This window comes from Siniperca chuatsi, linkage group LG10 (assembly GCF_020085105.1).
Source record: "Siniperca chuatsi isolate FFG_IHB_CAS linkage group LG10, ASM2008510v1, whole genome shotgun sequence".
NCBI lineage: Eukaryota > Metazoa > Chordata > Actinopteri > Centrarchiformes > Sinipercidae > Siniperca > Siniperca chuatsi.
This window is the reverse complement of record NC_058051.1, coordinates 26,215,282-26,242,856: the sequence shown is the minus strand read 5'-3', so window position 1 is coordinate 26,242,856 and position 27,575 is coordinate 26,215,282. Positions and strand designations below refer to the sequence as shown.

Sequence of the window (27,575 nt, the reverse complement as noted above, 5' to 3'; positions counted from 1 at the left end):
TGCCCCGTTTCCCGTCTCAGCTTTTGTTTTCCCTCCACCCTTCCAGGGTCCATGTATAGCACTGGGTGTAACCTTTCTCCGCGGAGACTTCAACCCCTATAAATCTCTCTGTGTTTGCTGCAGGTGACTCAGGCCTCCAAGGTGTGGGGAGAGGTCCCTCTGCCAGAAGACTTGGAGGCGGAGAAAGATGTCCAGGCGTCTCAGAGCTTATTGGATGACGACGAGGACTTTGCTGCTGATGAAACTTCAGGAGGTGGGCTTCATAGAGGCTGGGTGACCACAAACCACAGCAACAGCTGCCCTTAATTCATGGGAGATGTTTTTCATTATGCATTTCTTACATTAACCACATCCCTATACTTCTGTTTCTGTCTCCAAAGATCTGCCCAGTGGAGAGGATGATGGAAGCACACCATGGCCTTCAGTCTCCGAGAGCACAAGTAAGGGACCAGAAAATCTAGTGAATCTAACAATTCCCTTTGACAGATTTTGTTTGTGTGCTTTAGATCACTCGGCCCTCTAAAGCTCCCCCATCTGTGATTCTGACTTCAGTGGCTGTGTGTGTGTGTGTGTGTGTGTGTGTGTGTGTGTGTGTGTGTGTGCGCGCATGCGCGTGCATGTTTGTGCATGATGTCTGTCTGTGCCTGAATGATGGTGCCTTCACATCCTGCTACACCCTCTCCTCCCTCCCTGCCAGCTTGCCAGAGTCTGGTCATAACACACGGTTTCAGCTTTGTCTTTGAGACATAAACATCTCCTCTCCTCTTTCATCTTTTTAACCGGCGGCAGAGGTGACAGCACAATAAGATACATGAAAGCACGATGAACAATAAAAGCTGCAGCAGAGCATCTCTGTTTTTGCGTTCCATTCACTACTGAGCTTTTTCTGCCCCCCCCCCTTATTTTTGTAGACTTGAAGAGTATTTATATGCAGGGACCCCACTATATCACATCGCACAGTAGCAGGGGAAAAATATTTAAATGACGTATTAAACTTTGCATGATGGGTATAACTCTTGAATCACGCCTGTGGTTTGCTGCTGCTTGTTACGCTTCTGTTCTTGGGCCATATTTCTTGTTTTTGCTGTCTCTAGATGTCTTTTTATTGCAAACAGTAAAACAACTAAGAGTTACTGTCACTTTTTCACTGAATATGTCTGCATGCTACTTGGCCTTTGCCACCAAGGATGCCTTAAGAATATCAAATGGTAATAGTTTAGTTGGACAGACCAATGCTGATCCTCAACTATAGCTGGATTTATGTTTGCGTCCCGCCGCTGATACCTACATCATAGGTTTTGATTTATAGTTCAGCATCAAATTTCACCCACTGATGCATCGTGTGCCTCGCTTACAGAAACTGGACTGCTGTGAGGCCTCGCTGAATTTGGGTAGTTAAAAAAGCCCGAGGAGCTTTTAACATTAATGTGTATGGCTGACATTAATGTGTATGGTGTTGACAGCATGTGATTGTGACAGATTAGGCTAGGAAGGTAACCGAAGGTTTAGTCAGTTTTTAATGAAGAAAATATGTAATTTATAAAGACAAAGATTGATTGATTAAAGCATAGCTGTAAGACAGCGTATTTTTTGTTGTATATGCAGCGTTGCAGATCATTTAATCAGTTGAAAGTTTTATTTTAACCTCCTGCAGCAACATCGAGGTTGTTTTGAAGTGTGTGTTTCTCCTGGTGATACCCTCAGGTCAGAGTCAGTTTGACAGATACAAATGTTCAAAAATAATTTGAAAGTCATAGAATACAAAGCCAGTTTGTGCTTTGTTGACAGCACACGTTGGTAAAATATTTTCTGTTAATGTGCTCACATTTTGTGGTGCGACACGAGCCTACAAACACTACTTTGGTGTATTGCTTCTGTTTGCATAAACTTCCCAGCTTTTGTAACATAAAGGTCAATGTTGCTTTAATATGGCAAATAAACAGGCTGCGGTTGAGATTATGCAGTACTTTCTTTAATATATTGTCTTATCTCAAAGGTGGCGAGACATTTGCATTTTGCTCAGTATGATCATGGTGTTATGATTGGAGGAGGCAGGCTATTTCCATATATAGATCTGAGCACGACAGCAATGGGAAGGAAATTCGGTTTCCTGTGCTGAACGCTGAATACTTTTCTGAGTGTCTCTGTCCAGTTGGCTGTCCAGACTGTTCAACCAAGCCTCTGCCTTCCTTCCCCCTCCACTACTTTGAAGTGGTAGATGTAGTTGCCACATTTGCCCCCATTATTCCTTGTATCCTGTTGTGTTACAGTTTGCCGATGGTTAAGGAATTCCCATTTCCTGATGTCTCAGCCTCGTACATTGAAGCTGTGAAAAAACATCTGGAGCCTAAACTGTTGTTGAGATTAGGCTATTTTGAACCTCTTTTGTTCACTGTTGTTCTTTGTCTTCTCTAATCATAGTCTGCAATCTTCTCCGGAGATACGAAGGTTGCATCCCATGTCCTCCTAACCTCTCCTCTTGACTTACACCCTCAGATCCCTGAAGAGATTCCTGGGAGACAAATTCCAGCTTATCTCATCTGTGAGAGCCTTTCCTTGTTCCACAGGCTCCATTACAGACATCCCCATTGCACCAAGGATATTGGCCACTTTGTTTAGAAACCAAAGAAACAAAGGTTACCATGTCCACTTAGTAGTGGCAATAGTGGTTGGAAAGGGTTTGCTGGGGTTAATTTCTTCCCAGTGCTAATTTTAGACGAAAAGCTTGAGAATACATATCTCTAGACTAGTGGTTCCCAAAGAGAGTGCCACGGCACCCTGCCATGAAGTGAGGAGTGCTGCAAGATTTGTTCATCTGATTGTTTATTTATTGTGCGTTTTTAATGTTTCAGTGCTAAGAAAAAAATTAAGCAACCACATTTTATGAGGTTAGTTTTCAAACATATGAAAATAGAAGAAATAAGCAATACGTTTCAGAATTATCTTTTTAAAACCCCTTTTACATCTACAGTTGCTCATGGTTGCAAGTTGTCATAGTAACGCAACACCCTTTGCAGAACTGACAAAAACATCCCTATGAAGCAGTGCCGTGGTTTAGAAAAGTTTAGGGGATACTGCTCCAGACTCCTCTAGCTCATTTTGCAGAAATGTACACATTAAACGTTTTAACGTTTGGTCAGAACCCGAGCTAGACTAAATGTTTTAATTGTGATCACATGTAGGAGAGAAAAGAATATTAACTGTATTTATTGTATTCAAATAAAGTATATATAAGTATATAGTGCCATAAACTACTTCTGATCTACTCAGTGCTCTGTGATGTGTTGATTTGAGATTAAATGTGTAGCTCGGTTCAATTCAAGGGAAGAATGAGCAGAGAGATGTGTTCTTTGTTTAGTTTTCAGGGACGTTTTGCTTAAACTTGAGGGTCAGGCTGTCCTTGATCCGCTAGGACTTGAGTAAAGGCTGACTCACAGACAGGTTACTGCATTCTTGTGTAGCCTCAGCTGGTTTTTGCTTCTAATCACATCAATTGCTGGTGGGTGCCTGCTGAAAAAACACAATCCAGGTTCATATTCTTCTGTTATCTCTAGAGGAGAACAGATGTTGCAGCATAAGTGGACAATACATCAGGGTAATGTAGCCTGTCTGTCAGTTTGGCCTGGGCAGTAGACAGGCTGCGGCCAGGCCACCCACTCTGTATTTGTGCCATTTTCATGGGCAGTTTTGTGAGATGTGTGTTTGCAGTGGCACCGCCTCTGTGTGTGTGTCCCTGTGTGTCATATACTCTTGGGTAGTTACACAGAGGGACGATTGCTGGCAGCTGCAGTTATTTTTGGTGAGGTCGTTGTTTCACTGCTGGGGGCCCTCAAGGTAGTCACACACTGACCCTGGAGTTTAGGAGAAACTTGTTTCACATTATAATCAGGAGGCTAACTCCCTTTTGTGGACAAGGGGCAGTTGTAACAGCAGACAAAACACGAGAGCTGTGTTGTTGAAGGACATGTTTGGTTTAATCTTTGTCTGAATTGTCAGCCACTGATAAAAGCCTCGATCCATTTTCAAACAGATAATTGTCAGTGTGACTGTGAACTGAAACACTACTGCTGATTGGTCTTACTGACTTGAGCCTTATTGCTGCACATAGCCCCGTGATGCTACACTCTGTTGTACCAATAACAAATGTGTTGCCTTGGAGAAGTGGCTTGTGCCGCTCCTCTTTAGGAAAGAGATGATGAGGCTTTCACTGAAACAGAGCGTGTGCGGCTGTTTGAATGATCTCCTTTTCCTCATGGCAGTGTCAAGGACAGGCTTGTAACTGATACATCTGTTTATTTTGGTGACCTTCATGATGATCTGTGCTGCAACAGAAGATAATGCCTTAAATTGGTGAAAAGGAAAATGGTTTGTTGTTACAAAATAAATACTTATTTAGAACTTGTGGTTTTTGGCAGGCTATTTTGATTGTCCCGTGGTTTTCCCCAGATCTGAGAGTTTATTTGGATAAAGCCCCACAGTTGATCAGTGGCTTCCTGGTTGAACACATGAGACTATCCATATTAAATAATAACTCTCCTGGGATTTGTCAAACTGTTAACTCTTTTTCTTCCGTTGGATGTGCTTACTTACGATATCACTCTTTTTCCTTTTTCTCCTGATAGGTAAGAGTGGTATCTTTGCAAAGTTCCTGTCTGTTCATGCTCTTATACAGTGACTGCTTTGTTTCAGTTAGTGATCATGGCCTGATCAGCACATAAAAGCGTGGAGAGTAATAATGAAGCTGTTATCCCCTTCTCTCTGGCTCTCTCTCCCATTCTGACTCTGACAAGGATCAACACATATCTGCAGCCTTTGAAGTAGCGGATATTTCATTAGTTTTAATTAGTCTGGGTCACTATTCTTGGGGGGGACATCAGATGGTTTGGGTTGGGCAAGTTTTTTGTCAACTGTTTTTGTAGTCTTTAAATTGTTTTTCCTAGTTTGCAATATTCTGTTCTGTTAGTTAATTTACCAGCTCTTCACCTGGCTGTAGCACCAGGCAACAGCAGTTACAGTCAATCTAAAAGCGAGACTTTACCCCAACTTTTTCTAAATCTCCTCTGAAAGACATGCCACAACTGCAGTAATGTATCAGAAATCAGACGCCATATGTTTTTTGTACGTGCAGCTGTAAAACAGCTGGATCCAACACACTCGATTATGAAGGAGCTGTTTTTTTCTTGCAGTCTGTCGAGGTTTATGGAGTAGACTCATACAGAATGTATTGATTTAAAGTGTGAAAATCTGTCTTGTCAGCACAGTTCTAGTGACATTTTTTTCAAATCTGTCTATCTACATGATAACAACTTTGTATTGAAAGACAGTGAACAGATATTCAGAAAACTTTGTTATAAAATCAACCATTGCACAAGGATCCCTTTCTTAAAACCCATCCGTGTTTCAGAGCGACTGAGAGGCCTCCTCAGTTGACATTTCAGAGAATGCCACACGATGAAACTGCATCCAAAGCAGTGGAAGAATGAATGAATGAGTCACCACAAAACAGAACATGGTCATTGTTGCCCATGCCAGTGCAGAGGGCTTAACTTTTGGGGGGGAAGAAATGATTATAATGGTGCTCAGTTCTTTCCATTTAGAAGGGAAAACAGGAAGCAGCTCCTCCCTGCGTCGCTGCAAAACCCCAGGGTGGATATGTGTGTCGGACAGTGGAAATGTGAAGAGCGGTGCGTGGAAGTGTGTGTTTGGTTCGTAGGATATCCTCTTTGTTCTGTTGGACTGAAGAGGAGTCATTTCTAAAGCGTTGCCCTCTGACCTTTTCTCCTTGACGCTAACATGCAAACAGACATCCTTGTGTGTTTCCAGACAGACACTGCTTGGACTCATTAGTCAACAAAAACCACAGGATCCACTGTCCCATTGAGTTAGTGGGACAATTGATAACAGCAAGTTGATGCTGACTTTTCGAGCTTCTCATAAAATTGCGATGACAACTTTACTTTCATTTCTTGCTGTTGTCTTGGCTGTTTTCTTTTATGTTTATTTCACTGATATTTTTTAACGCATTTGAATAGGTATATTCTATTTGCTGTATATTTCAATTCTGACCAGTTCAGTAACTTTTCCTGTTTTTCTGTTTCTTTTAAGACAACTCTTATGGCAATTCTCTTTCTCACTGTCAATTTCTATTTTCTCTCCTCGCTTCCAATCATTTACTAACTTTCCTGAAACTTTAACCTCTCTGCACCTGCCTGGCTAACATGATCCTTCTCTCTGGTCCTTGTGTCGCTTTTCTTGTTTGATCTTTGACCTTTGGCTCCTGTTTGTTTCCCCCGTTGACCTCTGCACCACGTCTCTTCCCCATGTCTCTCGCTCCTTGCTCCTCACCCCTCATTGCTCGCCATAGCACACTGGTTGGACTCTTCATATCTGGGGAACATACAGAGCCCAGTCGAACCAGACTACAGTAAGTCCTCAAGCACTTCTTTCGTTTTTATGCTACGGTTTCTCTCCTCTCTTTTGTCTTTGGCACAGTCTCCTGTCACCTGCTCCACTCAGTTATGCACTCTCATTTCCAAGCACAATCTCAGATAACATTCCAAGGAAGACTCAGCTTGGGCATGCAGTGTTCAAATCTAGCGAGTCTGTTTTTCCAAGTGTCTTGCAGGCGTCTCCCAGTGTTTTCTGATGCCAGTGGAAAATGATGGGGTTGTTCCATTGAGTAATACTGTAGTTCATCACACTCGAGTGCCAACACTTGCATTTCCAGCTGAAAACATCGTTGTAAAGATATGTTGGAATTACATACAGTGTAACTGTTCATCTATGTGGACAGCCAACATTTGAAAAATATGTTCCACAATTAAATTTGAGAAGTGCTTTAGTAATTTCAGCCTTATGCAGATGGCTCATCCCAATCATATCAACCAGCTGCTTCACAGAATCAGTACAACATGAGTATAAAAAAGTGCTTTTTTTATACACTATGGTGGTTTTTGATGTTTACATTGCAAGCTGTGGGAGAGCACAACAGGACAAGCTTAATAGTGAAGCCAGAAGTTATTCCCAAGAGTTCCCCAGAGGGCAATGAGTGGACTTGGAGACAGAGTTGTTTGGCTGGCCACCAGTAAAAGGGTTAAGTAGCAGGGGTCCTGTCTACATGAGTTAAGCTGAGGAAGAGGCAGCTGGCATATGAATATATTACACTAAAGGAGAGAGAAAGATTTAGAAAGAGATGGAGATTAGAGAGAGAAAGAGGAAAAGCCCACAGAAAGGAAAAACACGTATTATTAAAGATTTTTGATTTTTTAAAGATAGCTGTGTCAATATGGTTTGGGCTTTGTTCTTATAGATTCTGGCTTTCCCTCACTTCCTCTCTAAATGGCTCTCGTGTTGCTGGGCCGATGGCGTGGGTGCTGCCTTGGGGGTTGAAGGTCAAGCCCAAAGTGGCTGGGCTTTAAAGGCCAGGCTGGGCTCACTGTTCAATCAAGTCTTTGTCTCTGCATAGGCCTCTATGTGTTCAGAGGGGGCCCATTACACAAAGCTGCCACAGTTCTACTGAACAGCTTTAATAGCTAAATAAGTTTGTGAATTAAGAGTGTGGAATGCTCCTTTTTTTCATCCCACTCATCATGTCTGCACTCTGACAGTTTCATCACTCTTGATGGTAGCGATGCTTGACGAGGGGATCCCCCCCCCCTGGAAACAGTGAGTGATGCACAGGAGAATGGGTCTTGGAGTAAAAGAGCCGCTCGTTAGCAGCGGGGCACAACTCGGCTCTCTAATCAAAGGATTTTAGGCGGCGGCAGTCCCAGACTCGCCAGGCCTTAACGTCAAAGCGGCAAGCTCAGAGAGAGTTGGGGCTACGAGCTGCTGTTGACCTGGCGGCGAGTACCCACTCAAGTGATTAGATTTATGCGGGTCAAATGAGGCGCTTTGATGAATAACTTTGATGTTGCCTGTCTTCTGGTTCCACATTCAGGCCTAACAATTATTCCTACAAGTCTGAAAGTAACAGCCTGCAAAGCAAGCACTCAGGCACCCTGCCAGGCTGCGCTAAAGCCTGCAGTTCTGTTGTTACATGTTCACATCGCTGTGTGTTTTCTTAGGCAGTGCTCAGTTTACTTTGTCATAAATGAGGCTTTTCCTCACCAGGAATGGGATGTCTTGTAGTGCCAGTGCTATGTGTAAGGAAAGAGAATTTACCCGTGTTTAGAGAGGACAGCTATTTACCAGCCAAAGCTCAGGCAGTGGAGCAGCAAGGTTCCTCACAGGCCTTTAACACAGAGAACACACATCCTGAGTGTGAGACACAAAATCTTTAACTTTTAGTTAAGTAGCTCCTGGTAAGCATCATAAATGTCTGCTGTCAGTATCCACATGTCTAGTAATATGTAATTATCAAAGGAGAAGGGAAAGGGAGAGAACGATATACACCAAGAGTGCTCTGCACACTGTATGTGTGTGTGTGCAGATTTAATGCTTTGCACATATTTGGGCATGTATGTTTGCTCAGCAGATGCCTACTTAGAACATGACTCTTTGCTTTTGGCATGGCAAGTAGCATCTGACTGTAAGAAACAGTACAAATATTGACTTCCTCCCTTAACTCACACTTCCAGTCTGAAATCAGAGGCTGGCAGGCCTGTCCTAACAAAGTGTTGGCATGAGTGTGAGAATGGGGCACCCTGCGGGCCTGGGCTATTTTAAGTTTCATGGGCTAAGCCTGTGGCAATGGAATTATAATAATACAGCTGACATTTTTGTTGATAATGAGTTACTCATATAGCTCATCAAGATGTTTTATACCGGTAGTTATATATAGAATTTAACAATGTTTCAAAAATCTGTAACTGGAGTGGGAAAATTGATTAGTTGAATTAATCGTTTTTCTTGGCATATGGGTATAGAAGATAGGGATGTAAAAATCATAATGCTCAAAAGTCAACACAATTTTGGAAACAGTTGATCCTTTAAAATGCCAAGCTTTTGAGATGTGGAACTGTTATGCAAGAAGTTGTGTGCCACAGAAAGTGTTAGTACCACTGTTAATGTGTGAACCTTCCATTCATTTATTTTGAATGGTGTTAATGTACAAAACACAGCGGAGTCACTGGTTGCTTACCAATGCATTTAAATAAATCAGCATGACATCATGATACATTGGATAAAAACTCCTTTTTATGGTCTGTCCTAACCCACATAGAGCATGTGGCAGATGGGTGGAGTTTTTTGTATGCAGGGCAATATGAGTGCTAGAAGAGAAGGGAAGAAGAAGAGAATTCTATTGTCAGTGCACAAAAAGAAATTGAACTTAGTCTTTATTCCCTCGCTGTATTTCTTCAGTGATTAATAAAAAAAAATAATAATAAACTTCATTTGTATAGCAACTTTCATAAAGGAAATGTAGCTCAAAGTAACAAAGAAATTATATGCCTCACATAGTGCTTCACATAAAAAAGACAGAATGAACATAAAACAGGGATAGAATGCCATAATTAATAGAAAATAAGATGAAAATAAAACCCACTGAATAATAAAAATAAAGTAAGAAAAAAGTACATAGAATGCAAATCAAGTAAAAATCAAGTAAAATACAGCATTTTTAAATAATTGCAGCAGTGCATAAGTGTGAAGCAAAGTGCAAAAAAAGTTTCTGGCCTTTATCAGGAATTAGGATTAGAAGGCAAGGTCAGGAACACTGTAGCAATCTTTTGGGTTCAGTGCCTTAATTAAGGACACTCGGGCAGAGACAATGGATACAGTAGGTGTAAAATCAACCAGCTGCTTGTAAGGTTTTGAAAGGTTTTGAGATCAGTTTACTTGAAAAAAATCAGGATTGTACTGATGGGATTACCGCATTTCACCTGGCACTCCAAGCAAGTGAAAACAAAGGTTGATTCATGTCTGAATACGGAGTGCCTTACGTTGACCTATATGTTTAATGACCAGTCAGACGAGTTAATGTAGCCTCTCTGTAAACCATTGATATAATCCCTGCGGCAGCCCCCTGCCTGATGTGTTTGACTTGGTAAATGTGGAGGGAATGTTGAGGCCCCCTTCCACATTTACAGAAGAAATCACAGAAGATTTTCTTCTTCTTCCTCTGCAGCTGCTGGCACAGTAGCGATGCTGTTTCCCACTTAACCTTCCAACTCTCTGATATCATCAGTGTTCAGTCAAGAGATCTGGTGCAAACTCGTGGCCCTGCTATTTTGGCTGATATCCACAAACTGTGTATTTGAATGTTTGCATTGATTAGGTTTCAGACAGTGTACTGTGTCCTGTCTGCAACAAAGTGGCTTTATCAGCAGCTGCCTGCCACTATTTGTGAGTATGTTGGGTATGTGTCTCCATGTCCATGACCCACAGAAAGACACATACAGAGAGGAAGACATGCTTTGATACTGTAATTTCACGGTTATATTTAAGTATGTGGATGAGAGCGTGACTGTGTCAGCATGCGCCTCTTGTTCGGGCATATGTGTGGTGCAACGCTGCCGTGGTCAGCTTCGGCACAGACGTGACCACAATTGAGATATGGAAATAGACACTATAATTTGTATGTGGCTCTTATTTAAGCCACAGTCATACTTTTCAGTTTTTACTTTCTGAAACATTTAACCAAAGGCTTTCCTAAGGGAAATAATTCCCAAACAGTATCCCATATCACACTGTCTTAAATAAACTAAACAGCTTGAATCTGGCTTTTAATATCTAAACCCGGCAACAGATGGACATTAATGCTGAGCCTGTGGTCGTTGTCTGTTATTGTGTGGTTTAGTTGACAGATTTCTCCCCCCCCCCCCCATTTCCAGTTTATTACAGAGCTCTCGTCAATTTCACTGACTCCCTGGTCTACGGCCCCGAGCTCGAGGACATCTTCTCACCAGCCTTTAATGAGATCTCTGAAGCAGTGGTGGACACGGTATGTCCTATTCTCATAGGATAAACTCTACTGAATAGTAGTCATATACAGTACGCCAAGGCTACCTTATTTAGGCATGTTCAGGCATGTTATTTATGACTTTGCTGATTTAAGTATGTGTGACCTTATGTCTGAAAATAAGGCCTAGGTTTGTTTATTTCAACTTTCAACTTAACTGAGTCTGGTTTTCCCTCCACAGCTGGAGTCAGACTACAACAGGATTCCAGGTGTCCAGACAGTCAGCGTGGTCCTCATTAAGTAAGAACAAATTTTTTTTATATCACGCCTTGTGACATCCAAAGTAGATACCCTGCAGCTGTGTGCTGCTGCCTGGGTGTCTTACTCTGGCCAGGTGATATTTCTTTCCCTTTTTCCAAACTGTACAAGGCCAACAGTGTAGGCCTGTAGTCAGTAATTCATCAGCAGTGAATAATTTCTCTAAGGGACATCCAAAGAGAAACCTCTAAAAAGCTTTCCTGTTTAACCATCTGCTTTGCACTCCACATAAACTGTAGCCTTACCAGGCCTTTCTTGCTCTTTCCAGGAAGATGATAAGAGAGGATGGCGTTGATGTATTTGTAGAGTTGGACGTGGGTTCTGACTACAACAGCAATGATGAACAGATCCGCAGCGTGCTGTACAATGTGGTAAAGGAGGGAGCCATTGCTTCCTACGTCACATCAGTCCAGGGCTTTCAGTTCAGACGGCTTGGAGAAGGTAAGACCTCAAGGAACAACACTTAACACAGCTGTGAAATGACTGACTCTGTTGCACAAGAGTTTGCTGTATGTTTACAGCAAATTAAGGTCCACCAGAGCGGTAGGCAGTGTCCTTACCATTTCCCTCTGGTTTCTAGTTCAACCTCTGCCTTCAGTGGAGCCTATAGCAGTGCCAGGTTTGTACTGTGCCATGCCATCTGCATGGTGACTGAGCTGACTGTACTGTAGAAACTGTAGGATGACTGTAGTGCCTTTAGAAATAACAGTCGAGCATTTCCTTCCTTGTGACGTTGAAATTTTACGATGACCTTTGCTTTGACATATGCAAGCAATGGTCATGTGTTCTGTGGAATGTTTTGTATGGAAGCACCCATGAAAAGTAGACTTTAGAGTTTGGTCCCTAAAGTCCAATAGTGCATAGTGAACAAGAAGGACCATTGCATGGCATGAGTTTGATTAGGAATGCTGCTGTTCACTGCAATCTCAACCAGCTTTTGAGTTACGCAAATTCCACCAACTCCCTACACAGGCATGGCAACTAATAGGATAGGGTACTGGTAACTTTATCTTTAATGTCTATCTATCTGTGTCTGTCTGTCTTGTCTGGTCTTGTCTTGTCTAGTCTGTGTGTCTAATCAAGTCTGTGTGTCTAGTCTAGTCTGTGTGTCTTGTCTTGTCTAGTCTGTCTAGTCTAGTCTAGTCTGTGTGTCTTGTCTAGTCTTGTGTGTCTAATCTAGTATGTGTGTCTAGTCTAGTCTGTCTAGTCTAATCTAGTCTCTGTGTCTGTCTAGTTTGTCTATCTAATCTGTGTGTCCAGTGTAGTCTTGTGTGTGCAGTTTAGTCTGTCTAGTCTAGTTTGTGTGTCTGTCTAGTTGTTCTATCTAGTCTGTGTGTCTAGTTTAGTCTGCCTAGTGTAGTCTGTGTGTCTGTCTTTTCTGTGTATCTAGTCTTGTGTGTCTAGTCTGTCTAGTGAGTCGATATTGTTGATTTTACACCCAACAGAAAACATAATGCAAAAAACATATTTACAAAAATATTATAATATCCTTGAAATTCTCCTTGAGTAAAAAAGCTCACCTTAAAGCTCACCCCTAAAGTCTTTACAACATGCTAGAGTTACACTCACTGTAGTAATCTGATGGCTTAAGGGCCCAGGATGCTGTTGTGTTTCACCTCACCTCACTGTTTTATTTGTGCTGTGATATGACAGTAGTGTGTTGTATTGGCTGTACTGTAGCCTTGGTTTGCATGTCTTTGACCCTCCCCCCTTTCCCTCTTTCCCTCTGCATCTTTCTTAGTAACCCCCGGCATCAGACCCTGCATGCCAGATGAGCACAGGTGTGGTGATGGGACATGTATCCTGATGGAATACCTGTGTGACAACAGACCAGACTGCAGAGACATGAGTGATGAGACCAATTGTGGTGAGTGGCTTCAGCTTGACTGGCCAGCAAGTTGTAACACAGTTGGCTATAGCATGGAATACTGGCTGGATGTGAGATATATTCACTTACGGCAACAGCTCTAAGTAACACACTTTGAACATGTGCTAAGTTTAATCAGAGATTTGTTTTAGACATAAAACGGCCGGGCCCTCCAATTTCCACCACCCCTCCGCCCTCAACCTCCGCCATCAAGAAGCCCCCGCGGCTCCCCAGCCCACCTGGACCCTGCAGAGCAGATCAAGCCACATGCCAGAGCGGAGAGTGTATCCCTCGAGACTACATCTGTGACGGAGAGAGGGACTGCTCGGACGGAAGCGACGAGTTCAGATGTGGTAAGTAACAGAGCCTTATGCAGGTGCACACTCTCAACCAACAACAAACACTAATTATCCTCTATCTTTTCACAGGTACTCCATCTCCTTGTGAACCCAATGAGTTCAAGTGTAAAAATGGTCGTTGTGCCCTCAAGCTTTGGCGTTGTGATGGAGACAACGACTGTGAGGATTACTCAGATGAAACAGACTGCCGTAAGTCTCCATTTCTTTTGTGAGTCATTAAATGTATGCCTTGAAGTAATAGGTCAACAGTTTTGGAAATACGCTTATTCGCTTTCTTTCGGAGAGCTAGACGAAAAAGTCAATACCATTCTCATATCTGTCTGTTAAATTTGAAGCTACTGCCAGGAGACAGTTATCTTAACTTAGCATTAAGACTGGAAGCGGGGGGAAACAGCTGCTTCCAGCCAAAAAATTGTTCCAGCACATAACAACCCCCATAAAACCACAACTTGTCGAAAGAGATATGGCATGCAATTTGTGAGTTTAGCAGGTACTGGTAGGTGGATTTTGTTACCTTTGGGCAGAGCCAGACCATGCTTCCAGTCTTTATGCTAAGTTAAGCTAATCGACTACTGGCTGTAGCTTCATATTTAGCGTACAGATATCCAAGTAGCATCAGTCTTATCATCTAACTCTCAGCCTTAAATTGATGTTACTGTTTACAAGTGATTAAAAGTTGCGACAAATCTCCATTTTGTCATAACTACAGCCACCAAGGGTCCTGATGACAGGTGTGCTCCTGAGCAGTTTGAATGCCTAAAAGATCGCACCTGCATCCCAGCCAGTTACCAGTGTGATGAAGAGCCAGACTGCCCTGACCGCTCTGATGAGTACGACTGCAGTAAGTCTCCACCATCTGTCTACAGCATTCACTCAATATCTTTCTCCCTCTCTAATGCACATTTCACTCTGTTCTTTCTTACTTTTTACACTCACTCTATGCTTCTTCGCCTCTCCTTTATAGTCACCCTCTGAGTTCCTTTGAGCTTTTTGTGAACCATTCCATTCCTGAGAACTGAAAGGGTCCGTCCATAGCAGAGAATTATGTTTCCTCTGATTTTCAGACATTTAGGTTTTTCACTGGATCGCCAAATTCCAGTCACATGCCAGCCTTTTTGTACATGTGCATTTATTATGTGTTCTCATCTTCTTGACATTTTACAGCCCCTCCCTCTGTGACAAGCCCGCCAGAAGAGTCCGTTCAGGCAGCGCGGGGGTCGACAGTGACGTTCACCTGTCAGGCTGTTGGAGTGCCAACACCCATCATCACCTGGAGACTCAACTGGGGACACATTCCAGCTAGCACCAGGTGGGTTTGATGATAAATTCTCCACCCTGCTGACTTTTTATCATCTGTACTGTAATTAAAACTAACTGACAAACTAAACTAACTAATTTTGACAATATAACGGATTATTCAGGGTTTATGGAATATGCTGTCCAAATGATTTTAAATATCTTTGCACTCTTTATCAGCACTTATGTGCTGTGAATGTTAAAAATGTGTTAAACATCTGTTGCACTGTGGGCAACCTGTTTCAAACAAAACATCTGCATCTGGTGAAAGCCAATTTTGACTAATTGATCAGCAGCAGACCATGATGATTTGAAAATGACTATTAATCTGTCTTTCTCACCTGACATACTGTATGATGAGTGTTCTTTGAGACCACAGTATAACTGTTAGATCAGTGTTTCTATGCTGATTGACTCGTAATTGTGTTTAGATCTGTGATTTTTTATTACTGAGATATTTGTGGTGAGCTCCAACTCCAAAACTTGCTGTTTCAGAATGTTCATTCTGGGCGTAGTCTGCTGTGCGCGTGGTTAGGCAATTACAGATGAAGTTGGAGTATGGATCTTTGTGTAACAATATTTCCGCAGACTGTTACAATGAGTCAGAAATAGAAGGGTTCCTGTTATGGTCCATGCCGTAGTTGACATAGATTTTTCCCTGAGTTTTTTGCTGTAAAAGTGATCATTTGTGCTGTTTTTGTGTTTCCAGGATCTCCATGACTAACGAGAACGGCCGTGGCACCCTAACCATTCGTGATGTGAAGGAGGCAGATCAGGGGGCGTATACCTGTGAGGCCATCAATGCTAAAGGCCTGGTGTTTGGTATCCCTGACGGAGTGCTAACTCTCACATCGAATCCAAATCCAGGTACAGACACCTTACTGACACCTTACTTTTACCGTGGGTTCACCATCAGAGACACAATAGTTTTTACAACAAACTATAAATGAATTCTAGTTACAATAGGAGTATAAATCGACTTGTTCTCTGTAGGCAACTGTCCTGATGGTCACTTCAGTGTGGAGGGTCGCTGTGTATCCTGCTTCTGTGCTGGAATCACCAAGAACTGCAAGGGCACCGGGCGCTACCGCAACCAGATCAGCCTGCGTTTCACTGAGGAGGAAGACTTCAAAGGCACTGAAGCCATTGATGCTTATGAAACTGATAGAGAGCTAACAGAGCTAATAAACTCTCAACTGAAATACTTTTAAAAGTTTGTGTAGTCCTAACATTTAGTTATTCTTACTTCCAGGAGTGAATGTCACCTACCCCTCCAGGCCAGGCACTCCTCCTCTCTCCTCCACTCAGCTCCTCATTAACCCTGAGATGGAAGAGTTCCAGCTCGTTGACCTGTCACGACGTTTCCTCAACCTTGACTCCTTCTGGACCTTGCCTCGCCAGTTTGTGGGAAACAAGGTAAAGAGTAAAATTATTTACAGACTTTTTTTTACTTAACTAATTTATCACACTTAAGCATGAAAATCATTTAATCTATTTTTAGATTGACTCCTATGGAGGATCCCTGAAGTACAAGGTGCGGTACACACTGGCTCGTGGTCTGTCTGAGGTTGTGGAGAAGCCGGATGTGATGCTGGTTGGAAATGGACGCAGGCTTGTGTACCGCAGAGGCAGCGCCACCCCTGCCCGAGTGGCCAACCAGAAGGAGATCAAATTCACTGAAGTAGGTCTTTGGTTTAGAAAAGTTATTCTAGTAAAAAAAAGTGCAGAATCTGCACAATCCTGTGCTAAATTTGTGGTGATGATGTGTAGTTCTTTCAAAAATGTTGTAGAGGTTGGCTGCAAATTCAAAGCTGAGGAATAAAAATACCAAATTTCACAATAACAAAATTTTGACCAAATTTTAACAATTCAACAAAATTTCAACATAAAAATCAAGAGCTATACATCCCCTATCAAAACTAATAAAATAAATCTGAATTAAATGTACACTCATCAGCGAACTGCTTGTTATTGTTTTAGGATAACTGGCAGCACTCCAATGGCCGCCCTGTGAGCCGGGAGGAGCTGATGACGACGCTGGCCAACCTGGACAGCATCAGCATCCGCACCATCTACGACAACCACATGGTCAGCGTGGCACTCAGTGACATTGTCATGGATACCACCACTGTAGAGTTCAGCACTCTGGGTCATGCTAAGAATGTTGAAGAGTGCAGGTAAGACAAAAAAAAACCTCAAGTGAAGATTCCAGCATGATACTGTGGGGTTAAGTGAGATGGGAGATCCTTACAAGCCGTCAGTCAGCAGACGTGTCCAGAGTGCGCATATTTAGAATGAAAAGTGCTGCACAATAATACAGTAACATTCATTTATGCAATAACTGCTTGTTTATGAAATAAATTACAAAAATGGATTTTTAAGGGACGGCTTGGTGGCTATGTCCCAGAATGTAACATACCAGATTCAATTCCGGCCAATTACCTTTGTTGCGTGTCATTCCCCTCTCTCTCTACTTCTACTATCTAATAAAAGGCAAACATGGCCAACAAAATAAAAATGTATTTTGGTTGTGCTTCAGTCAGCTGTTTTTTATTTACAACATTAGGAAAGTTTGCAATTTGTGGTGTTGTAATTTGAGTTGTGTTATTGAAACAGTTGGATTGAAACCCTGCTTGACTCATAATTATCATTCCCAGATGTCCTCCTGGATATTCAGGCCTGTCCTGTGAGATGTGTTCCTCTGGTTTTGAGCGTGTCCCTGGTGGCTCATATCTTGGCACCTGTGCTGGTTGTAACTGTAATGGACATGCCAGTGCCTGTGATCCAATCAGCGGACACTGTCTGGTAATAGCTAACTCCTTTTTAGAAAGAATGGCAACCACTTATGATTAATTGGAATTGTCTGATAATCACTTCCTTACTATAAAACACTGAAGAGTTTAGCTTGTTGATCATAACAGATGTTTGTCTGCTTAAAGGAAATACTCTTATTTGCTTTCTTGCCAAGAGTTAGTTGAGAAGATCAATACCACTCTTGAGTATATATGCTAAATATGAAGTTAAAGCCAGCAGGCGATTAGCTTAGCTAAGAATAAAGACTGGAAACACAGGGAAACAGCTAGTGGATTTTCAAAGGCTAGCTGTTTCCCCCTGATTCCATTCTTTATGCTAAGCTAATCAACTCCTGGCTCTAGCTTTATATTTAGAGTACAGACACGAAACGTGGTATTGATCTTCTCATCTAATTCTCAGCAAGAAAGCGAATAAGTGTATTTCCCCAACATGTTACTTTTAAACTATTTTGAGTGGCATCCACGTAAGAGAATGACCAGTGTGTTCTCCCTGCCACAGAGCTGCCAGCACAACACAGAGGGTCCTCAGTGTGACAAGTGTCGCTCAGGCTACTTTGGTGACCCCAGCCGAGGTCGCCCCGATGACTGCAAGCCCTGCCCCTGCCCGTACTACGAGACCTCACGCAGGTAAGGTCACAAATCCACCCAGACCACACACACACACACATCTACAGTACAAATAGGGGCAGACACATACCACACACAAGGCATCAGTGTGAAAAGAATGAGCTGTTTCACCCTGCGGTTTTTCCCCAAACAATTCCCAAAAGCTGAGCTCATTCAGATATTTGAGCACTGGTTTATTCATTCAACATGCTACTCATTAACCCACTGTTGTACATTTTAATCTATGGCTTTTTTGTTGGGCTTTGTAGGTTTTCTGACACCTGCTTCCTGGATGTTGACCAACAGCCAACATGTGATGCCTGCAGGCCCGGCTACACAGGAAGACGCTGTGAAAAGTGAGGAAGCTGATATCATTAACTGTCCCTTTAAGTTACTGTTTAAATAGTTTGGAGATGGCAGTAATATGGTTAATAAGAAATGGTATCACTCTTTAATGACTGCCTGTAATGATACATTTCCTCTTTATACTTTATAATATGATTACGATGACAATATTTATATTGATTATTAATAACACAACCTACCCTACCTAATATGGTTTTGAAAGATTGATTGTAACAAGCAGAACGAGCAATAACAGTAACCAAATAAATTGTGGTAAATGGTCAACCGTATCTCTTTATTATATTAAATTATATTATATTGTATTATATTATATTATATTTTTGTTTCATTTCAGATGTGCTCCTGGTTACATGGGTAACCCCCTCCTGCCTAATGGAAAATGTGTTCCTAACCGTGAGTACATGTTCAACAATTGCACCGACATTTTTGAAATTCTCAATTCAAGGCATGAAATCGACGGAAGCTGCACCTGGATTGTTTCACCTATTGTACTCTTCAGTCATCTAGCGATAGGACTGCAAGGAGGTCTTAACCCTGTGTAATTACACATGGGTTTTTTCCCCTGGTGTTATAGTAGGCCGTAGTATGTGGTCATGTCTCTGGTATGCAGAAGGGCTGGAAGACTCCCAGGTGCACTTTCCTCCCCATATGTCATCTTCTTTCCACTGCTCTCTCCCTGCAGAAAGCTCCAAGTGTGATAACAGAGGAACAATCAGCTCCAACAGCAGACCATGCAGCTGCAAGGTATATATGCAGTATGGTAAACTGCTAAGTGAAATATTAGGGTTATATCATAAACATTAATTGTGAAATCTGTTGTTCATTTGTAGTTTGTGAGGCTGACGTGTCTTATTGTTTTATTTGCTTCTATGAAAGAAATGAGCTTCACAGGCAGATGGATTACACATGTGCCTGTTTGTTTCTGTGTGTGTATGTGCAGAACAACGTGGCAGGCGCTCTGTGTGACGAGTGTAAGCCCGGGTTCTTCCACCTGTCAGAGGCCAACCCTGAGGGCTGTCTACGTTGTTTCTGTATGGGCGTCACCAAACAGTGTGCCAGCTCCACTTGGAATAGAGATCAGGTATGTTGCCAAGCTACGAATGGAAAAGGGAGGGGTGAATATTTTTGGTATCAAGGTTTGACTCAGTGTTTGTGCAGTCATGCTGTATCAGCAAATCCTTTCAGATGCTAAATGGTGAGATGCAATGTGCAAACAGTGATTGTGCTCAAGTCGAAAGTGTTTGTGTCTCTTAGGTGCGAGGAGGGGTGAACGGGCAGCTCTTCTCCCTCTCTAACAGTGCCAACACTAAAACTATCTCCGAAGGCATCTCCCAGAGGGGCTCCTCTGAAGTTGTCTACCGCTCCTTCTCCAGTGTCCCCAACGACATCTACTACTGGGTCCTGCCTGAGAGCTTCAGAGGAGATAAGGTGAGAGAAAAACAACAAAGCAGAGAGCAGGCTAGGGGAGAGGAGAGGAAAAAAGTGAGAAGTATTAGTCAAGCTAGGTCTCTCTATCCTTTCTGTCCCACTCAGTCATGCCTCAACATGATGTCAAGTGAAAAGGTTGCACATATCCACACGAGCGAGAATTCACAGTCAAGCCCAACACGGGTGTCTTGTGACTTCCCCCACAGTATCATAGGAGTGAAATACCTTTCCACAATTCTTTTTTGTTGAGAGGAGCTTCTCTTTTCACCACTTTGCTACCAGGTGACGGCCTATGGCGGGGAGCTTCACTACACAGTGCGCTTTGAACCATTTCAGCGCTCACTGGTGATTGACGATCAGCCAGATGTGGTTCTCCAGGGCAATGGCATCTTCCTGGAACACTACTCTCGGACGAAGCCTCTCCCACGTATCGCACAAACTGTCACTGTGACCTTCAGAGAGGTGTGTTTCATTGTTCATAGGGGAGTGTCCTTTAGCTAAATCTGAATCCTCACACAAAGTTAGTAGACTAACCTTTTCTTTTCTCCATTCTCCATCTCTCTGGCTTATAGTCTGCATGGCGTCGTGCTGATGGGCAGCCGTGCACTCGTGAGCACCTGCTGATGGCTCTGGCTGACGTTACTGTCTTCATGATCAGGGCCACCTACGCAGACAACATGGCTGAGAGCAGGTTCCTCTGTCACTTCACAGCTCATTCACATACCTCAAAATTTATCCAAGAGCATTACACTTAATGGAAAATATAAATTGTATTGTTAATTGTGTGTTTTTTGTGTTAAATAGTATCTCAGACATCAAGATGGACATTGCTGTTCCTCAATCCACTGGTAATGAACGTGCTCTGGAGGTGGAAGAGTGCACCTGCCCTCAGGGATACAGAGGACCCTCTTGCCAGGTACGCATGCAGATTTCAGAGAAGTCATTTAGTTTAATTGACCATAAGAAAATCTTAACTTAAGGTCCACTTACTAGCTATCTTGGAGCTTTCATCCACATCTGATGGTCTTCATCAGCAGATGGAGTCTGCTCAGTTGTCATGGAGATGGCTTATCAGGCATCACGTGACCTATGGTAGAATCACAATTGAGCCATCTCCGTGACATCTGAGCTAACTCCATTTGCTGATGAAGACTGTGAGTTTTGGTTCAAAGCTCAGAAAAAAGCTAGTAAGTGGACATTAAGTTAAGAATATTTTTTTTGTCAAATTACTATTTCCATTGTCAAGAATTAACTTTCATGCTTTAGATTAGTTAGTTTAACTTAGTTTGAATTTGAAAAATGAAAGAAAATTAAGGCAATCACAGCTATGCCTAAACTTGTTAAGAACAGCACTGTAAAGTCTATTTTTCCATTACAGTCCTTGATGATAATTGCAGTCTGTCTGCCTGCTGCAGTGGAACAAAGACATATTCGTCTTTGTCATCACTTGTCTCTCACCTGAGGTATTTTTCCATGTCATTGCAGGAGTGTGATGAAGGTTACACTCGGACTAGCTCTGGCCTTTACCTGGGCACTTGTAAGAGGTGTGACTGCAATGGTCACGCCAGCAGCTGTGACCCGGAGACCGGCAGGTGTCTGGTAGGTTTCATGCGACTCTTCTTCTCTCTCAATTCTTTGCCAGCACTGAAGCTGCTTTGATCTCTGCAGTGGAATGCACTAATGGTTTCTTGGCGAATCCCAACATGTGGAAACACACTGTCACTCGCAAGTACTGTATATTCAACTGTTCCGTGGATCTCACCCCTTCTTTCTTTGTGTGTGTCCTGACCAAAAGCAATGTCTCCATAACACCGCCGGGCCAAGGTGTGAGCACTGTCAGCCTGGTTTCTATGGAAACCCTGTAACGAGCGGTGCTCAGGCCTGCCAGCCCTGCCCTTGTCCTGGAACCACTTCTAGCAACCAGTGAGTTCATGTCTTAAAGTCTTTTCAACTTGTGTCAGTTTTATTCAGTCGGTTATTAGATTACTGTTAACTATTCTGTTTAATGCTACATTAGGCAAAGTAAACTGTGCAGTGCAGTAGCTGATAAACCACTTTATTCAAATGCCCCATAATAACCAGAGATTAAACTGTTTATGAAACTACATGATTCATTCCAAAAAGAGCATCCTCATAGTGTGTGTGGCCCTCCTTTGGCACAGATTCTCCTCGACCTGTTATCTAGATTCTGATGGACAGCCGACCTGTGACAAATGTCCCCCTGGATACACTGGCCGTCGCTGTGAAAGGTAAGCCACCCATTTTTCTCCTTCTGCTTTTTCTTTTCCTCTCTGTCTTCCTCTCACGGTCCTCTGAACACTGCTCAGTGTTTGGGGTTACTGGGCTGGCTGGCAGCAAGGTTAGCAGGGGCTGGCAGTAGCACCTAGTGGTTTCATTCATATGAAAGGGATATAAGCATGTCTGTGGTTCACACCTCTCTTGTTTTTTTCCCGGCAGTTGTGATTGAGTGGTGTCAGTCAAGGGATGGGAGACGCAAAATGGTGCCACCCATTCTCATGTACCTGTGAAGTTTTGTGCTGTGTCCTGTTTTTGCTGGTGGATATTGTTTTCTTGGTTTTATTGATTTGCAAAATGTAAGGTCATTTCTGCTGTGGTAGAATAATGTTTCTTTGTTATACGATATGGGGCCTTTGGTGGTACTGAGAATGCCATCGCTCAGATTTTATTGTTTGTGGAAAAGAAATTTGCCAAAGGAGAAATAACAGTGCTGTATGACCTGAGGAAACCTTTAGTTTAGTTGGCTTTAGATCTAACTTTTGCTTTCTCCTGTCCTTTGCTTCTCCTCCTAAAGCATTCTCAGAGGTTACTGTCTACTTGAGCTTTGTGGTTTGCTGGTAGCGAAATTTTACGGTGTTGGTTTATGTGATCTCTGTCTGTGCACAGACCAAATGTATTTTCTGGGTCTCTACGACATAAATGTAGATGTGGCATTTATGAGGACTCCTGTCTGGCTAATCAATCTTTGCCGCTCCGAGCACAAAGATGATGAGGTGACTTGGGTGTAAGACGAAACTTCATAAATCATTCATTATTTGAATGTCTCTGCCTGCATCATACCTGATTCTGCTGTTTTGACATTAAGCGAAGAGATGCCGTCTGCAGACAGTTGTGGGGACCCCTTCCCGGAGAAGCAGATAGAGGGCCTCCTACCTGTGGGATGTGGAGCTGAAGCAGTATTCAATTTCAGCTGGGAGAAAGAGATAGAACTGCATGGCAGTGGAAATGATGATGATGATGACATTGACTACCAGTTACCTACCACCATAGGAACAATCATCATCCCTACTAGGACTTTACTGTCTACTGCAGCTCAGCGCATTAGCCATTCCACTACAGTAGCTGCGATGGGCATTGTCTCAGTCACCCCCAACAGATCAGCACCCAGACTCCCACCACGCTTCACACCCAGCCCAGAGAGAAGACACTCCAGCTTCCAGCACCTACTCCGGATTCACCTGAACACTTTTAATCAGCGCCTGAGCATGCTGGAACAAAACACGCTTGATATTAAGGAGAGCATTCATAGTATGGAGGACCAGCAGAGTCATCTCAGCTCCCAGCTGAAGGAGCTCATCGCTATCCACTCAGCTGGGGAGAAGAACAAGAAGGTTAGTGAGTTGGAGAAGAGCTACACAGCCATGGAGGACCGTCTGAGCAGACTGGAGGGAAGGCTGGAGATCCTGATTGACGGCTTCACTGCCCTGGCTCAGGAGATGAACAAAATGAAACGTGCCAGACACACTTCCCGTTCGCCCCAAGAAAAGAGGGCTCTGCCTTCACTCGCCACAGTCCTTGCACTCCCGTTGTACTTAACACCTCAGCCTCCAGTCAGAATTATACCTACTGAAACGCCATTCACCAGAAGAGCCACAGTGCCCAAAAGCATACCTACCCCAGGCCTCCCCGTGAACAAATCCACTTCTGCTCCTCAGAGAGAGAAAAAACTCAAATCAGCAGCCATCACTACAACAGTGAAAAACACCACACAGCTCCAGTCAGTCACTAGGTCATCCAAAAGTCAAGACTCAACAAGGTCAACGATCAAGTTGAAGACCACCCTGAGTAAACCTAGGACTACTTCAAAATCTACATCTCAAGCTACAGTGAAGCCTGAAACAAAAAGGCCAGAAGGCAGGAGGTCCGCTGTGACAGCTAAACGTGTTTCACAGCCAAGCAAAACAAAACCAAAGCAAGTTAAAAAAGAAGCAGCAATCACTAAATTTCAACTGGAGCCACCATCTCACAAATCAAACCCTGCAAAGCCTGACCAGGCCAATAAAAAGGATTCTGCATTACCTATCAAAAACAATGGACGAATCAAAGCGTTTAGATCAGATGCACCAGTTCCACAAAAGGTTCAGGAGGGTGGTAAGTCTTCAGATGACCATTCAAAGACATCATCAAAGTCACACAAGGGTAACTCTAACCAAAATGAGAAAAAGATGGAGCGCAACTCATACAAACCAAAGAATTCCACGGATAACACACCCACAACCACAAAACCTAAAAAGGCTACAACTGCAAAGAAGTCTAACACAACAATAAAAAGGACAATGACTCCTTCTAAAACCAAGGCTACTACTGTGAAGAAGAAGTCTAACACAACAGTGAAAAGGAAATCAACTCCCCCTAAAACCAAGGCTACCACTGCGAAGAAAGTAACTAAAAAACCCCAGCAGAAAAAGAAGACAAACCCTCATTTTGGTGTTTTGGACCTACTGCAGCTCTTAAAGGGAGATTACAAGTCTGCAAAGCAGAAAAACAATAAAAAGGGTTCTCTTCATGTTGTCTTGGGAAGGCTGGCCATTCCTATCAAAATTATCCCTGATGACTAGGAAACAATATGTTGGTTTTTATTGTTTTTTATTTTTTCTATTGTATATATCTTTAGGCTCTGATCCTGATATTTATGTCTGTTACTGCGATCACGTCAACGGAAATTCATGAAGGGATTGATTTTATGACAGTGTTAGTTTAGAGGGACTTTCCAGATATTTAATGCCATCCTGATGTGGTGTTATGATTTTGATAATAATGGCTTTTAAGGTGTATTTTATTACAATTAGAACTATTGCACAAAATCCTGCAATGAAGAGATAGCTTAGCATTTGTACCTCTTATGTGTATACATTTGTCCATTGTGTTATGGCCAGACTACCTCAAGTTTTACAAGTATCACCCGCAACTTTTTTTTTTTTTTTAGGACATTTTGAAAACCTTATGCCCATCATTCTTGCTTCCTGCATTCACATGGGTATGTCTTTAATGGTGTTTTCAATGATATGCATTGGTGTCCTGGAAAACCCTTTTAGGACAAAGTTACGTATTGTTTGCAGTGTATGCCTTCTGTGCTGAATGTTTTTACTCAGAGAGCCCTAACATGTTCTACATTTTGAGAATTTTTTTTTCAATTGTCTTAAGATTAGTTCAAATGTTAAATTTAAAAGATAAAGAACCAGTACATTACAGACAAGACTAATAATCTAACATCCTGCTAGTGGCCGTACATGCCACAATAATAATAATATGCATCAATATGAAAACATTAGAAGAGAAGAACAACATACTTACTTTGTTATGGCAGTGTAGTTCTGTCGGTCCACCACTTTGGTTCAGACTGATGGATTGCCATGTAATTTGTTGCAGACATTTATGGTCCCTAGAGGATGAATTCAAAATATTTTGGTTCCTGACTTTTCACTTGGGTCAAAATTTTCATTTATCCAATACTCTGGTTTATGACCAGATACTTGGAAAACTAATGACAGTTCCACCAGCCACAGTAGTACTTTGTGTTTAGTGCTAATTAGCAAGTGTTACTATGATAACACGCTAAACTAATATGGAAGACATGGTAGAAATTATACCTGCTCAACATCAGCATTGTCATTGTGAGCATGTTAGCATGTTAGCATTTAGCTCAATGCACAGCTGTAGAATCTTTCTGATGAACAAAACCTCTTGGGAGCATGAATATGCTCAGAAAATTTCATGGCATTCTACCAGAAAAAATCGTGGTGTGGCCAAAGTGGAGTTCCTCTGTGAAACATGACATTTTACTGGAAATGGTATCTTGATTTTGATATTTCTTATTTACCTGTTGATATTTTGGCCCAATGGCGGCACTAGAAGAAAGGTCGGATGTGCCTGAAAACCACTGGATTCATCTTCTGGGGACTATGAATATTCATAATCAATTTCATAGCAATCTGGCCAGTAGTTGTTTATACCAAAGCATTGGATGCTGACAAGCCAATATTTCCACTAGCGGGGCCAGGGCTTGGTCTATCACTGAACAACTGTCAGCATCACTATTTAGAAAATTGTTAGGAATACACCCAGTTTTCAAAATCATATCTATATAGTTTTTAGAAGAATTAAAAGTATAAATTGTTTGTGAAATTGTTTAATTTCATCTTAATGTGATGTGACACCACATTGTTTATCATGTTGTCATGAGCTGTGTCCTTTCTTAATAGCCCTGAACATGAACATTTTTAGCAATTTCACATGATCTATTCTGATGTATTTTCTATTTCCCTACATAATGAGGACTGGAAGGACTGAGTTAACCACACTTTAGAAACTACTGTACATCTCAGGAGTTAGTTTGAAAAGGGTTTCCCAAAGCAAGTTCATAGTATGGAAGTCCTCTTGTTGGCTGTTGACCTACGGACCTGCCAGAGGACAGGTGAGTTAAGACTGACAGCAGCTGTCCTCAGGGCAGCCTTCACAGGTCTGTGGTTGGATTAGCCTTTGCTCTGGTGGCAGTGGCATTGTTTGCTTGGGTTGAAGGCGTATTGCTTTGCTATGTCACAATATCAGAAATAACTTTCCTCTTTAGCAGCTTAGCATCTTCTTCTGCGACTCATTATATCAACTATCCCCACCTCTGCTTTTTTCTGATATTAGTTCTGTATTTGTGAAGCTTTTATTTTTAACATTTTTCTGATTCTTTCTGAACGTTTTTGTTCCTGTGCAAAGGTGTTCCTCAGTTTCAGTTATTTCACACTCATGAGAGATGGAATCAACATCTGAGACATGTTGAATGTTTTAGCAGCAGCTATGCTTCATCCATCTCCAGTGCAAGCAATATTTCATCTTTTTTCTCTGGGAAAACTGTATTCAATGCAAAAGCTGTGTGATTTGTAGGTCATATGAATATAAGACTAGTGCTTAGTGTGTGTATGTGTACTTACTGGATGGAATAACAGAATCCTTTGTATGTTCCTTGTCTGAATGACTCAGTCCTTTGCTTTTAGATGACGTCTGCCTTGGGTCAAGAAGACTCCCCTAAGGACATGATTCATCAAATGTATCATCTCTTGCAGACTTCCCAGCTTCCTGCCTCATTGTTCTTTGGGTTAAAACTTGTATCCTCCTTGACTGGAAATATTTACTTTAACACATTGTCTATTTATATTTCAGATGTGCCGCAGGATACACTGGCAACCCACTGCTTGGACAGAGATGTAGTGTTGGCAACAATGAAGTCAATGGTACATACATACTGTATTTTGATTGAGGAACATGACAGATATTGTTCCATCTTCTGGCTTGTTCTTTATCTTAACAAAAGTTGCAAAGATTCCTTTGACATAATTCATCTGGATTTAACAGTGTCTTTAAGAGAGCTTGTACATATTGTAACTATCTGC

General features: G+C 42.3%; 1 protein-coding gene across 12 annotated transcripts in view; it reads left to right on the top strand.

Moving 5' to 3' along the window:
• Positions 1–27,575, top strand: part of hspg2 (heparan sulfate proteoglycan 2) — a 94,684-nt gene that overhangs the window by 29,534 nt on the left and 37,575 nt on the right. For 10 of the 12 annotated variants that reach the window (XM_044212741.1, XM_044212742.1, XM_044212739.1 and 7 more), the window contains exons 2-32: positions 124–253; positions 381–440; positions 6,365–6,424; positions 10,776–10,885; positions 11,085–11,143; positions 11,430–11,602; positions 11,742–11,780; positions 12,903–13,028; positions 13,181–13,381; positions 13,457–13,576; positions 14,097–14,228; positions 14,552–14,696; positions 15,393–15,550; positions 15,677–15,817; positions 15,936–16,099; positions 16,185–16,364; positions 16,664–16,860; positions 17,341–17,488; positions 17,996–18,123; positions 18,372–18,458; positions 18,803–18,861; positions 19,151–19,212; positions 19,409–19,549; positions 19,723–19,896; positions 20,179–20,358; positions 20,469–20,587; positions 20,701–20,812; positions 21,382–21,495; positions 21,692–21,819; positions 22,059–22,145; positions 27,346–27,416. In XM_044212741.1, coding sequence (XP_044068676.1) covers positions 124–253; positions 381–440; positions 6,365–6,424; positions 10,776–10,885; positions 11,085–11,143; positions 11,430–11,602; positions 11,742–11,780; positions 12,903–13,028; positions 13,181–13,381; positions 13,457–13,576; positions 14,097–14,228; positions 14,552–14,696; positions 15,393–15,550; positions 15,677–15,817; positions 15,936–16,099; positions 16,185–16,364; positions 16,664–16,860; positions 17,341–17,488; positions 17,996–18,123; positions 18,372–18,458; positions 18,803–18,861; positions 19,151–19,212; positions 19,409–19,549; positions 19,723–19,896; positions 20,179–20,358; positions 20,469–20,587; positions 20,701–20,812; positions 21,382–21,495; positions 21,692–21,819; positions 22,059–22,145; positions 27,346–27,416 — 3,805 coding nt within the window. The remainder of the gene's footprint in view (positions 1–123; positions 254–380; positions 441–6,364; positions 6,425–10,775; positions 10,886–11,084; positions 11,144–11,429; positions 11,603–11,741; positions 11,781–12,902; positions 13,029–13,180; positions 13,382–13,456; positions 13,577–14,096; positions 14,229–14,551; positions 14,697–15,392; positions 15,551–15,676; positions 15,818–15,935; positions 16,100–16,184; positions 16,365–16,663; positions 16,861–17,340; positions 17,489–17,995; positions 18,124–18,371; positions 18,459–18,802; positions 18,862–19,150; positions 19,213–19,408; positions 19,550–19,722; positions 19,897–20,178; positions 20,359–20,468; positions 20,588–20,700; positions 20,813–21,381; positions 21,496–21,691; positions 21,820–22,058; positions 22,146–27,345; positions 27,417–27,575) is intronic. The other 2 variants (XM_044212738.1, XM_044212735.1) reach the window with 2 other exon arrangements.